General features: G+C 34.5%; 1 protein-coding gene across 1 annotated transcript in view; it reads left to right on the top strand.

The window, feature by feature from the left end:
• Positions 1-15,667, top strand: part of LOC134265914 (serine-protein kinase ATM-like) — a gene marked incomplete at its 3' end in the record, with an annotated part of 201,307 nt that overhangs the window by 75,640 nt on the left and 110,000 nt on the right. The window contains exon 10 of the mRNA XM_062748129.1: positions 294-376. Within this exon, the coding sequence (XP_062604113.1) occupies positions 294-376 (83 nt within the window). The remainder of the gene's footprint in view (positions 1-293; positions 377-15,667) is intronic.

Here is a 15,667-nt window from a genome sequence, read left to right on the forward strand (position 1 = left end):
ATATGTGATTTTACATATAATTTTTGCATAACAGGCGAAGCCTATTGATGCCGTGACATACTTTACTAACTAGACAGTGATTCCTTAAACAATATTTGATGGGTGCTTGACATGCTGTGGCGGGTCACTTTATTTCCTTAAGTGGGGGACACAAATTCTCTGTATTCTTGCTTTCGTCTTAGCCACATTGCTTAGTGAGCAATTTGGCCCATGAGATTATTGTTTTTCAGTCTTCAATATAATGCCTTCACAAAGACACATTTTCTATAAATCAATTTTTAATTTCTTCGTAGATCAGACTGATTATTGGAATGTTAACTTCACCATCACAAAATGTGTCTGCGGAAAATCTTCTTTCCATGATTACAGTTGTAAGGTTTGTATACAAGGGTTTAGCCTTAATTATGACCTAAATTCTTCATACTGCAGCTGATAATGACATAATATGTATTTAAGTCATATAATTATACCCCCGCTCCGAAGGAGAGGGGGATTATACTGTTTTACCCTTGTGTGTCTGTCTGTGTGTCTGTCCATCACAAATTTTCGTCAGTTTTCTCAGCAACTACTTATAGCACATGCTTGAAATTTTAATACAATCTTCTCTGAGGCATGCCATATAGTGGGATTCATTTTTGTTTTAAATCTGATGTCAACTTCCTGTTTATCTGTGCATCTGTCTGTTTCATGCATTACAAGTTTTCGTCGCAGTTTTCTCAGCAACTACTCATTGCAGACGCTTGAAACTTAAACACAATCTTCTCTAAGGCATGCCATATGTTAGGATTCATTATTGTTGAAATCATATGTTAACTTCCTGTTTATCTGTGCATCTGTCCATTTCATGCATTACAAATTTTCATTGCAGTTTACTCAGCCCAAATACAGTTTTAGTCTGATTATGATATAATGTGGCATGCAAGTAGACTACACTAAGAATATAAAGAGACCTAATCAAGGATCATTATTCTATTTACTGCTGTAGTAAAGTTTCAATTCCCAACTGCTACTTTTCTCTTTCTTTGCTACAATTAAAAACCAGTAGAGCTTCAATCTCAACAGAGACTTCTGGTTCATAAAAGTTTCCATATTTATTAGCTCACCTGAGCCGAAGGCTCAAGTGAGCTTTTCTGATCACATTTTGTCCGGCATCCGTCTGTCCGTCTGTCTGTAAACTTTTCACATTTTCAACTTCTTCTCAAGAACCGCTGGGCCAATTTCAACCAAACTTGCCACAAAGTATCCTTGGGTGAAGGGGATTCAAGTTTGTTCAAATGAAGGGCCACGCCCTCATTCAAGGGGAGATAATTGGGAATTAATGAAAATTTGGTAGCATCTTTTAAAAATCTTCTTCTCAAGAACCACAGTGCCAGGAAAGATGAAACTTATGGGGAAACATCCTCAGGGCTGATCCCTAATTTTAGGGGCTGTGCTGGGCCAAACGTCTTTTTTAGAAGTCTTTATTGTTCAATGTCTTTTTACAGATTGTGTAAAATCATTATTTTAGAATGAAAATCTCAATCAAAATCTGATCTCATCTGATCAAGAATCAAACGGAAGACCCACTCGTTGCTCGCAACGAGATTGTATCTAGTTATTATGTTCCCCAAACGGAGTTTGGGAACATATTGTATTTACTCGGTTTCTTATTATTATGTCGTCCCAGACGAAGTCGTCGGGACGACATATTGCGATTGTACGCATGTTTTTTGTCCAGGCGTTTTCTCGAAGATGGCTGGGACAATCTTCCCGAAACTTTCCTCAAAGGACGATCACTGGTTGTGGTGGTGCCATGTGGTCATTCAGTTTCAAAATGGCTACCGTTGCCATGGAAACCTATAAAAAGCGACGAATTTTGACGAATTTTGTCCGCGAGTGTTCTCTCTGGTCCCTTGGACATTCTTCATGAAACTTTGTTGTGGTAATGGTTAGTATATGTAATTGTGCGATTTGCATTTAAAAATTGCAAATTGTCAATAGTTTCCATGGAAACAGGGACAAAGTGAAAATTCTTTAACTTTGATTTTAAATCAAAGTACTGAAAGTACTGAAAGGACTGATACGAGTTGATGGTTTTCCAAGCTTAGCTATAATGGGTTTTGATTTAGTGATGACAAAAAATGAAAGTCTTCTCTAATTTGGGACGACATAAGCTATTGCTTGCAATAGCAAACTTTCTAGTTAAGGTCTTCCGTCATGGAAGACCTTATAGTGATTCTACTGTTTCTTCTTCTTATTATTATTAAGGTCTTCCGTCTTCACGGAAGACCTTATAGTGATTCTATTGTTTCTTATTATTATTATTATTCTTATTTTTTTGACTTTCTAATTTTGTGCACGCGATTTCTCAAAGACTACTGGATAAAATTACATGAAATTTTCAGGACAGATGTGTTGTTACATGAATTTAGTATATCTGAGAGAAAATTTTGAAACTCACTTCCGGTGCCAAGTTACGGACAATTTTCTGAAATTAAAATGACATTTTGTCCACGATTAAACTCAAAAACGGTAAAAGATATCAATAACTTTCAGGGATTATAGATCGTGATATATACCATCCAGGACGCGACCTTTTGTTAGTCGTCGGTACTTCCTGTCGTTAGGAGAAGCGAATTGAAAAAATCGTATTTTCTAACTTTTTTGTTTTTCAATATTTTTTATTTATTTTTGGAATATTAATAGAGACCCTTCTATTTATGTTTACTATATAAGTTGTTTAAATATTGGTTAATCTGAACTCTAGATATTAATATTTGAAAATCTGAAGCGGGTCCAAGATGGCGTCTGCCTCTGTCAACTCCGCCATTTCGCGAGTAGGGGTTTATGGAGGCAGCTGAGCGTTTGAATAAACCATTCTGACGTAAGGATACATGAAATGTAAAAAACTACTTCGACTTTCACGTAGTAGTACGTTGTAATTACGTGTCAATCTTAAAACTTAATTTCCGTTTCACTGCTTTAGTTTAACTGGGCTAGATACGATATGTAAATAAATGTGTACAATGTGTTAAATATACCTTCTTAATGTCGAAATAAAATAAAGGCGATAAGAATGTTTTATTTATTTAATTTCATTGAAGCTATAACACCTATTTAACAGATCAGTCCAAAGAAAAGGCGCGAATATTTACTCGTGGCGTTTGGCGCGAAATTATCAATAGTGGCCCGCCTTTTATAATTCTTAGACAGGTGTACTGTTGCAAATGTATACACAAGTATATTTAGAGCAGTGCTCCCAACAGCTTAATGGTTTGCGCGTTAATAGATCACGTAGCAATTAGGGCCCCGCAAGGATTTGCGGGTGCCCTATAGTTATCACTCTGTCTGTCCGTCCGTCTGTCTGTCTGTCTGTCTGTCTGTCTGTCCGTCTGTCACTCTTCCGTCCACAAATTTTCTGTTTTTTTCTAATAACTTTTTTTATGGTTGCCCAATCAAGTTTAAATTTGGTATGGTAGTTTAATAGGCAGAAATACATATTTTGATGCTAAGTTTGATTCTCTATGTCTTCTAGTTTGGAGCTGGGGTGGTGGGGTAGATTCCTTAACTATGCATAAGAATGAACGGGCAACTTTTTTTATGGTTACCCAATTAAGATCAAATTTGGTACGGTAGTTCAGTAGGCAAAAATACATATTTTGATGCTAAGTTTGGTTCTCTATGTCCCTTGGTTTGGAGCTGGGGTGGTGGGGTAGATTCCTTAACTTTATATAAGAATGCATTGGCAAAGAGAGATAACTGCTGAAGATGTTCCCATTCAGTAAACTGAATGCTACTATGAGTCCCATGGGATTAATTAATGGGCCCTGAAGAAAATCCAGAGCATTATCTTTATCTGTCACATTGAGATTAATTACCACCTCTGTCTGCAAATGAAGTTTGTTTTGAAGTTAAATCAATTTGGAATGCTATGAACACTCTGAAATGTGGATTTAAATATAAATTTTTATTATTTATTTTTGTTTGATAGTTATGATTTCATTGAATCCTAAAAAAAGAAATAGATTAAAGAAGATTTTTTGATTTACCAGGGTACTTTTTTTTCACTTTTTTTCCTTTTTTTTTTTAAATATATTAATTCAAGAATGTTTTTAATTTTTAATGTAGTTGTATAAAAACCCCATTCTATCATTAATACTGAAAAAGTTCTTATTGTAACTTTAGAAGAAAATGATGAGAGAGGTACAATTAATCCCTTGGGATTAATTATCTAGCCTGCTGCAGAAAATTTAGTAGGCTTCTCTTTATCTGTCACTTTAAGATTAATGAAAACCTTTGTCTGCAACTGCTGTTTGTTTGAAGTTAAGGTCAAGCCTTCATGATATTTGCATTCATTGAAGGCTGGCATTTTATATAACACAAGATTCATAATTGTTTAAATATAAATTCAATGTTAAGTTGTTCTTTACTGCCTAATGTAAATACAAGAATATTATTTTCAGGTTTTCGAATATTCAGGAATTATGTTGAAATTTTAAGAATACAGTTGCTGTTGCGTTTTCTTTGTACATTTATTAATCATTCTGTAAGCTGCACCCTTTTAATTCTACCCCATGGCGGGGCCCTTGCTGACTGGTCAGTTTTCTAGTTACGTTACAATTCTGTGTCAAACTAAAGATTTATTCCAGGGTCTTCTCAAACGTCTTCTGTAACTGGTTTTGGTTGGTTCTCAAAGTAGAAAAAGAAAAGACTGAATGTGCAAATGAGAGATACCTATCATCATTTGCTTTGCAAGATGGAAAAACAGATCTTAAATCATAGTTAAGTTATAGTTTTTCAAGAAACAATATCGATGCATGTATATAGTAAGTATAAAATGTATAACCACTGTTTTTCCCATGCACACTTGTGTGATATTAAACGAATAGAAAAGACAAAAATAAGAAAACCATTTTAATAAGATCGTCTAATGTAGTTTAAATTAACATTCTTTTCTCAAAGATCTGAATCAAGTTATTGAACATAAATGGTATCTGATTCCCTGACTGTCGTAGAGCGAGGCATGTTTTTCGGCGAAACATTTCAACCTTTTTATGAAAGTGTAACTAATCGGTATAGTTCACTTCTGAGACGGAAATAAAAAAATTTAAATTATAGTCATTTCACTGCTTTTGTGTTACTTTTCTATAGAATGTGTACGGTGTGTTAAATATATTTTCTAAACCTCGAAATGTAGGCTATGAGAACGTTCTTTTTTCTTAATTTCATTGAAGCTATCACACCTATTTAATAGATCAGTCCAAAGAAAAGGCGCGAAGATTTAACGTGGCGTTTGGCGCGAAATTATGAATAATGGCCCGTCTTTTATAATTCTTAGACAGGTGTACTGTAGCAAAAGTATACACAAGTACATTTAGAGCAGTACTCTCAATAGCGCAATGGTTAGCGCGTTGGGTATAAAAGGGGAAAAAAGCGGATTGGATTTTCACGCTGGCGACCTGGATTCAATTTGTGACCAAAATTTTTTATCACTTCTCAGCTCGACTTTACGAGTTTTTTTTCCAGAATCGGACGGAAGACCTCTCGTTGCTCGCAACGAGATCGTTTCTAGTTATTCTTATTTTTCTTATTTTTTAGACAAATTTTGTGCGATATCTATTCATCGGTTTTTCATCAAACTTTCAGGGATGATGCGCTCTTTTATGCCATTGTTAATTTTGGAAGAATTTTGGAACAACTCGCTTTTGGTGCCAAGTTATGGCCATTTTCCTGATTTTAAAATGAAATTTTGTCAGTTCGAGATCTAAAGAACTACTACAGATATGAACTGGAGACTTATTGGAGAACATAGGGCATGACTTCTAGATATGCGGAATGTCCTTTTTGTGTGTCGTCAGTACTTCCGGTCGCTACCGGAAGCGAATTAAAAAAATCAAAATTTTCAATTTTTTTGTTTTTCATTATTTTTCTTTGATTTTTATTGGGTTAAAAGAGACTCTTGAATAAATGCGAAATGTGTAATTTGTTTTAGAATTAAAGAAGCCTCCATTTTTTTGTAACTCACCACTAATATCTGCAGTTATGAAGTAAATTGATCCTCTGGATATTCCTTCTTCGTATTCTGTTATTTTCTTCAAAGGTTGACAAAGAATGACTATGCTAATAATCCTCCCACTCTACCGATTCACTTTCCAACGTCTCGCGCGTTTCAAAGTTTGCGCCTTTTAAAAGGTGTCATGCAGAGCTAATTAAGAAATAGTATCGAATTGCCAAGATTTTTGTTAAACAAAAAATAACAAACACTATCTGAATGATTTTTCACTGAAATTATTTTCTTTAAATTAACATAAGTTATATCATTTAATGAATTGGATTTTTTTTTTTACATTATACCTGTAGAGCCATAGTTTTGTATTCAAGTATGGCCGCCTCCATATCAGAGGACAACAAATATCTCTTGGAACCACTCTCCCTCAAACTGAGTACCCTGAGCTATGAAAGTGTATAGGAGAATAGACTACAAAATACGAATGTGGTTCATGTCATAGCTTCTTCACAACCATGCAGCCTGTGCTGTATCATTTACACACGATGGACAGAAAAATGTGACTTTATAACAGCATCAAAACATAAAACTTTTCGACCCAAGAATGGCACGGTACAGTACGGACAAGAGATATAATTTTTTAGTTGTCAATAAATTTATGATACATTTTTACGAAGATTATGAAATTTTTCCTAGACTGTAAGTCTGTTTCATTTTCTTACAACTTGTTAAAAGTTTGACAAATAGAGAAAATTCGGTCGAACAAAGTTGTGTCGTGAAAAATGAGATAATTTAAAGCTCAATTTTAATATAGCTGGCCAATTTAAATGATGAAGAAACATTAGTAATTCAGTATGAGAATAAGATGCTGTCAATATTGATGCAGTGTTTTTTAAATCACGAACATAATTTAATTATAATCTCCCGTCTAGACAGTTCATAACAGAGTTTTATTATCCTGAAGAATCTAAGTTATCAATTACATAGAGTAGAAAATAGTGATTTTAACCTCTTATGTTTCCCTACTCGGCTCTGATCCCATACTTTCAAAATCAAAACAAAAGCATGTTATTAATTAAATCAGGGGCTTGTTCAACAATTGCATCTGCATGCAAAAGTTGTATTATGGGAGTAATGAGTGTTTTCTGGCGATTGTTTGTGACAATTATTTTTACATTTTTAGTCTTCATGAAAATTCATGAACATTCATTACCTTGAACTACTAAGTTTTTTTCTTTAAACTGAAAATTACCAATATTCATATTTGTTCATTATTTGTTCATGAAATATGAATTATGAATGTTTTCATGAATTTTATTCATGAACTACTTTTTTGAACCTGTTAAGAATCCTTTAAGAACCATTCATGAACAATTATGAACAACTCATAAAGGTTCTTAAAATCATGAATATCATTTCGCAGGGGTCTCGTGAAAATTCAACAAATGTTTGATGATCAAACTTTCTATACTTTCTGAATTTTTGTCTATACACTTCAGGTACTAATTCATATGCTTTTAAAATTGCTGCTTTGACCTTCTCATAGTCTGAACTCTCAGCTACCCCTAGTGCTGAGTATACCTCAGCCGCTTTTCCAACCAGTACACTTTGTAACATTGTTGACCAAACATTTTGTGGCCATTTAAGATTCTCTGCGACTTTTTCGAATTGGGGAAAATATTTGTCTACAGATTTTTCTTGAAATTTTGGAACTAACCTAATATTTTTTGCTGCATCAAATTCAGTCTTGACAAATGACGGTTCTGGTTGGTGCTGTAATCTTAATTTCTCTAATTCAAAGTGCTCTTGTCTTTCTAATTTGTCTAATTCAAATTTTCGTTCACGCTGTCGTTCTTCTCTTTCTCTTTCTCTTTCTCGCTCTTCTCTTTCTAATTTTTCTCTTTCAAGTCGCATTTTCTCTAACTCTAATTGAAACTGATATTCTGCCATTTTATAAGAGCCTAACTCTGATTTAACTGTATATTCTGGAAGATCGTATTTTTCAAAGATGTTTTCTTCTACTAGTTTGTTTGCAACCTTAATTCTAATGTCTTGTTTTCTCTGAGAGGATTTAACATCTAACCCAAAATGCAAACCTAATGCGATCAAGTCATCCTTTTTTAACGTATCAAAAACCTGAACACTTGGTGAACTAAGAAAGTCTGTGACCGAAAACACCATGTTGATTTCTGCTGGCTTATAATCAAATTTAACGGTTCAATAAACAAAATTCTGACAATAAACTGCAAAAGTGCAAGAAATTCTTTATCCCGGACGAGCCCCCAATTCTGTTATGGGTCAGAATTACCCGAAATGCCAGCAAAGATCAATAACACAATTTAAACTTAACAATAATTTATTTACAGTAATATATAATAAGTATATGAAACATAAAGTACAAACTTAGCAAGAATCTAAAAATACATACATCAGAGTGTCCGTTGCTGCACACAATATCCCAGTGAAAATATATCCCAGTTGTATCTCAGTGGTGCTCATACGACAAAAGTATATATATGCATCGAATTGACAGGGTATTTATATAGTATCATAAATCTAGAATATTCTAGAAATTATTAAAACATGATATTAGTGGAACAATCTGGACATACACAAAATTTAAGAATGTTCTAGATCAAATGACCGAACATGTTGACCACTCTGGGATGTTCAAGAAACTTAATGTTACTAATTATATACATAATGAAACAATACACATCTCACAACAGGAGATAGACATAAGGGACTCCTACAAAAATGTATGGTCATCATGCACATGCATGCACGTGCATAGAGTTCATCTTATTTAATGAAGCTTACAGGGACTAAGGCACCAAAAGGGAGTTGGGGAGCGTTTGGGGAACATCTGTAACGGTTCCCGTTACAATTAGCCCTAGTTAGTATATGATAAACAAGGATGGACTATTTCCTCATGGGTCTCGTAATTTTCCCCGGCATGAGAAATCAGGGGTCTGCTTAATTTCAGTATATATATACTGAAAGGAAAAAGAAACGCAGAGTAAACTTTTGAGGTGAATTAAATTTATTTTTCTTATAATATTTTTTAGCGTTCCTGTCTAACTTTTAAAATCATCTTTCAAAAAGATATAACCAAACTCCCATTTGATTTTGTCTAATAATTCATGAGTTATTGAAGCTTATATGGCGATACCCCCCAACAGTGAAAATCGTAAACTGTCATTATCTTCAATGTCTCTCTCGTGCGTCTGTCAGAGCCTTATTTCTTCTTTGCATGGAATTTCATCAGAGTGTTTATCTTTCAAACCCTGGCTATATTGGGCATGGGTAACCATGCAAAAAATTAGTCAAACGACGCGCGCATGCGCCAATGAGAGGAATACAACAGTAAGTTGACCGGCACAAAAAACTAATTTGCAGAATTGTTTTCTTTTAAATTGCGTGTGAATGTAATGATTATTATAGTCTACTGTATAACTGGCGGTTTTTGTGGTTGTAAGGTGGTGATTTAAGAGATGGCAGGATGAAAAACCCGCTCATAACATGGCTCTGTTTCGCGTTAACGTCATCGTCACGGTTGACTGAAAACCATTCCAGGCCCTCTCTGACAACGGGTAACAAGTTTTTTCGGGGGAAATTTACAAGACACTGCCTAGTTAACCGTTGTTGTCATTTTCATTATTAAGGCAATTGGAAAACAAGACCCCATTGAACTTACGTAAACTGTACCAAGATTGCAAGAATTAATTCATATTGTCTCTAAATATTGAAAAACGATGCGCATACCTCAGGTGCAACAAATTATGCAACAAGATTTGTTGACAAACACTTCGTCATCAAATTGCGCATGTTTTGGGCTTTTTAGCGTTTTCCCTACGTGACGTCATACAATTTTCGGTTGAGTGATTCTGAACACTGATTTTGGTGTATAGTATCTAAATTTCTCTTCTGACCAATTTTCGTAATTTTCGGTTAAGCGGTCAAATTTTTTTCGAAATTTATGCTACCCTGCGTTTCTTTTTCCTTTCAGTATACATATGTTTCTTTAGTTTTACTATAGTGTAACGAACAGTAAAATATATGTATCAAAGATTTTTTTTATTTGCAGTTCAGATTGATATTACAAGTTTATGGTTCTACGGTCATGATGAAATGATATATTAAAATTACGGTCATTTTTTAACGTAGCATTAAAGAAACGTCATTGAATCAAAGGATATAAATTTCATTGCCGTTCCAAAATTAATATAAACATACTTTAGTTATTAATATACGTACATGTATACACTTTACTCAGGCTTAAACCACTAAAATTAATGTCAAAAATTGGTTATTTAAAAACAATCAATTCAACTGTTGCCGTAAAATTTATAGATTCAATAATTGAACTAATGAGCGCATTAAACTAATTTGTGTATGATGATATCAATATCACATTTATCGAGAATATGTACATCTGTGTTTGATATGCTCTTCATTTATATGCTAAGAAAAGTTTAACTTGTATCAGTAATACTATTTTGTATGGAAGCGTATTATTGCCACTTGCACACTTTACTTTTTTTTAATTTCGACATTTTAATCTGTAATTTTTACACTTTAATCTGTAGATTTTACACTTTAAAGTGTAAATTTTCCACTTTAATCTGTAAATTTTACACTTTAAAGTGTAAAGAGCCTAAGTCAAAAAGTACACAAATTGGCCTGATTTCAAAATAGGACAATTTTTGCTCTGGATATATCTACGGACTATATATTTTTTCAAAACAACTTTCTTTTTTCAATATCTCTTTCATATTTTCTGTAAGAGGTCTTTAAAATAGCATATGTATATGGCCGAATTTCGTACATTTTACGGAACGTCATAATAACGTTGTGAATTTTAACACTTCTGAGTTCTCATAAATAAAGTGGTAAATTATTTATTAATTGATGAGAATTTCACAAAAATGTATTTCATAATATATTACAGATAGTGCTTTGATATTTTGTTAATAAAAGATAACTTAATTTGAAATTATAACGTCAAGTATAAACAAGCTTAGGTACATGTACAAGTGAAAATGACAGCGTGTCTGTTCAGCCCCCGTGTGTTTATCGCGGTACACGTAAATAATTAGATACATTGTAACGTTTCACTGTTTGACTTTGATAAATTTGTAAAATAATAAATTCATTAATTATTTACACAAATTTTATGCATTTGATATTTCTTTATGCATTTGATATTTTAATCAACCTGTATATATAGAGCCAAGTACAGGAACGTAGCAACCGGGGGGGGGGGGGGGGGGGGGGGGTTAAATGTTAAAATAATAATAGTACCACATATAGCGTATAGAACATTGCGTATAATGTTTATTCCTCATATGTAAGACAGTCCCGCGGCGTTCCATATACATTCTCCAACAAGGAAGACCTCTAAAACCCCAGTCACATTTCCAAAAACGACCAACGGCCGATGGGTTTTGAAGCAAAAATGGGATTCTTCGGGTGACAGTCGGCAGTTCATTGGCCGCTGTCTTGCCCGATTTTGACCTCTTTTATTGTCGGCCGACCAATTTTGTGTCCATCAGTCCAAGTTATAATTTTTTCTGCGTCGGTGGCCGATTCTCCAATTGAAGTTATCCGTCGACCAACCTTCGATCATTGTCCAACCATCGGGAGTCAGTTTATAAAGACGGTCGTCCGTCGTTCGACAATAAAGGTGTTCATTATTTCCGCCGACGTTTAAAATCAAACTGTAGCTCAGAGCTCGATGATCGGGCGACAATTGGCCGACTTGTGAATATTTAACCTATTAAGGATGCATAACACAAACAAAATTTTGATGCATGGATTGATATATATTTTTTTAAACGGAAATAACATAAATAATTATTCCATAAGATATAAGGAAATCTTGAATATTCTTTGCTGCTTAGATATGCGCCATTTGTCGTTTTTATGGAATTCCATGCAAAATTTTGCACACATTTTCAACATTGAGTCACAATTTTATAAGATTCTGCCACTTTGCCTTGCAAACATTACTTGTGTCACCTATCTGAATGTAAGATCAATGAAAAAATATTGCTGATTTCTAAAGAAAAAAGATTGTTTGTGTTATTTATCCAAGTCATCGGTGTCCCTAGGAAATAATGTGACTGCTCCGTGTCGCCCGATTCTGTGTCGGCCGATCATGTTCTTTCAGCCGACAAGACCAGAAAAATTTAGTCGCCCGACCATCGTCTTAAATGTGACCTAGGCATAAGTAAAGAGACACCGCGTGATATTTTATGCATGGACTTGAGAAGATATTTTTTTCTTCAAAGTAATCATCCTCGTGTTTTTAGCAAAATGTTATCACGATCATCAATTGCAGAGTTTTTAGAAAACGTAATAAATGGATTTATTTTAAATAATCTATACAGTGTGTTTATTGACAATCACTAGACAGGGTTAGGAAGTTTCATTTTTCCCTGTCATCTTTCTACTTTTCAACATTTTCAACTATTTTCGACACTTGTGTATTTTCGAGCAATACCTATGCTTCGTTGAATGAATACTTCCGAGAGCAGCATTAGCAAACTTCTAATGCAAGAACGCAGCTTAATCAGAGGCAGATCCAGGGCCGGTGCCTCGGGTGTGCCCCCCCCCCCCCGCTTTCGAATTTTTAAGCAAAATTTACTAAACTAAAAACACATTATTAAAATCAGGTTTCCTTATTTTGTGTGTATGAGGGTGTTTGTTTTTGTGAATTTAACCCTAGGGCAGGGTGCCCCTATTTTTTTTATCTTGAATTATTCGTTACATCCCAATCTATTGAAATATCACGATTTTATTTAGGGACAGGCCTACCCTGAAAGACTTCTAGGACAAAATTATTTTCTAGATGTCACTTTTTTCGGGAAATCGTTTTCTTCTATAAGTCATTTTTTTGTCAAAGTGAATAGGATATGATGAGCGATGTCGGAAACTACTCTTTTTAATATATGTCATAATTATTCATACATTAAACACAGAACAGAAATAATTCCTCCTTTTTGAGATTATTCTGATAATAAATTGATAAATTTATTATTTATGTAAAGGCCGGGTAAATATTACAGTATTCCTATTACATACATTGCTTTTTATACCCCCCGCAAACAAAGTTTGGGGGGGTATATAGGAATCACCTTGTCCGTCTGTCTGTCCGTCTGTCCGTCTGTCTGTCTGCAATCGTGTCTGTCTGTCTGTCCATATCTTTCCGTCTTACATATCTTTCTTACAGAGGGACATTAGAATCTACTACTCCACAGTAAGATTGCTCATGACCTAAGGGTGTGTCATGACCTTGACCCAAGGTCATTTGGGGAAGTTCAAGGTCACTGGAAGAAAAATTTCATAATTCATGTCCGGTCCATATCTTTCTTATGGATAAACTTGGTAGGTTCTCATTTCACACAAAGATTGCCCATGACCCAAGGGTGTGTCATGACCTTGACCCAAGGTCATTTGAGGAAGTTCAAGGTCACTGGAAGAAAAATTTCATAATTCGTGTCAGGTCCATATCTTTCTTATGGATAAACTTGGTAGGTTCTCATTTCACACAAAGATTGCCCATGACCCAAGGGTGTGTCATGACCTTGGCCCAAGGTCATTTGAGGAAGTTCAAGGTCACTGGAAGAAAAATTTCATAATTTGTGTCCGGTCCATATCTTTCTTATGGATAAACTTGGTAGGTTCTCATTTCACACAAAGATTGCCCATGACCGAAGGGTGTGTCATGACCTTGACCCAAGGTCATTTGGGGAAGTTCAAGGTCACTGGAAGAAAAATTTCATAATTCGTGTCCGGTCCATATCTTTCTTATGGATAAACTTGCTAGGTTTTCATTTCACACTAAGATTGCCCATGACCGAAGGGTGTGTCATGACCTTGACCCAAGGTCATTTGGGGAAGTTCAAGGTCACTGGTAGAAAAATTTCATAATTCGTGTCCGGTCCATATCTTTCTTATGGATAAACTTGGTAGGTTCTCATTTCACACAAAGATTGCCCATGACCCAAGGGTGTGTCATGACCTTGACCCAAGGTCATTTGGGGAAGTTCAAGGTCCCTGGAAGAAAAATTTCATAATTCGTGTTTGATACATATCTTTATTATGGAAAAACCTACTTCTGAAAAACCCAGCGGGGGGTATTTTGTCCCGTTTGGACAGTTCTAGTTTTAACAGGATGCTTATTTTGTTTGTCAGTAATAGACACCCCCAACCCTAAAGCATATACACATGGAAAACGAGGCCACAGACTTGGGCTGACATACTTGAAAATCACGATTTGATGAATATATTGGGTCATTTACTAAGAATGATTTTTAAAAAGCATAATCTACATATTGAAATATTAGTACCACCTCTCTCACCCCCGCGCGCGCTCTCTGGAACATGCTGTCTATACCTTTTGATATTCAGACTAAATGAAAAATATCAACGTCTGAGCAAAATATACCCATAAAAAGATTCAGTATATATCTACATCTGACCTGTATTTAGCTATGTTATTGTAGACATTTACAAGTTTTACCCGATGCGTGATAATGATTATGTTACATACAGAATATATTGAGTACATGTAAGCCTGTGTACTAACTTTAAATAGTAATAATGTATTTTTTATTTAAATTTTCAGCATTACATTTTTCAAAAACTGATATTTTTTGAACATCTAGAGTTACTGATCTACAATCATTACGAGTACGAAAAATATTGAAGTTCCCTAAAAATTTTGACGTCATTTTCTGCACATTGTGACGTCACGAGAAAAAAATTGACGACTTGTCAAATGTTGAAAACAAACCAACAAAGCAAATAGACCTATTCTGGTTATAACCTGGCTACTGTGGAGGGCTTCTGTTAAACAATGGTCCACAACAGACATGCAGATGTGGAAAACACAGACTAAAACGAATACATTTCTACTTTTTTATGTTTTTAATTGAACTAAGAACTAGGCTTTTAAAATCTATGAAGCCTACCCTATTTACCATGCATAAATAATGTATTTATGCTAAAAAAGGATTTATGGTTGTGTGTATATAATTTACAGAAACTTTTTTAATGAAAGATTTAATCCTTGCAGTGCAAGGTTATAATAACATGGAATTATATAAAGGTAAATTTGCCTTCTGCATGCGCCAGCTGAGCAAACGAGAATCATAAATATTAATTTTACACATGGGGCGCATTCCTCTCGGAGAAAAAAACTTGTTGAAAAATACGCGTAAGATACCAATGTTTCATTTTATACTTGAATTTTTTTCCGAGAGGAATGCGCCCCACTTGAAATTTTAAAGTGAATCTGTAAAATCAGTGAAAAAATCCGGAAAAGTCAAAACTTATATAGGTTTTAGCCGTTACGATGCAAAAGTCAACGTCCGGTTTGACTAAATCTACCCACCCCTGCATTGACGAAGTCAAGTAGATATGGAAACCACAAATACTTTTGAACGATTTATTTTTTAAGAAATCCACAGGCCGTATATTGTACTTTCTGACTTTTCTTCTTTTACACTTTAATCTGTAAAATTTACACTTTAATCTGTAAATTTTACACTTTAATCTGTAAATTTTACACTTTATTTTGAACAATCTGAACTGTTATCGGTTATAATTAAACGGTCGATTCGTGATGTTTTACCTATGACACTTGTAAAAAAAGTATTAAACTGAGGTTTTCAC

This window comes from Saccostrea cucullata, unplaced genomic scaffold, assembly GCF_032062105.1.
Source record: "Saccostrea cucullata isolate Sc308-1 unplaced genomic scaffold, CSIRO_AGI_Scuc_v1 ctg562, whole genome shotgun sequence".
Classification (NCBI taxonomy): Eukaryota; Metazoa; Mollusca; class Bivalvia; order Ostreida; family Ostreidae; genus Saccostrea; species Saccostrea cuccullata.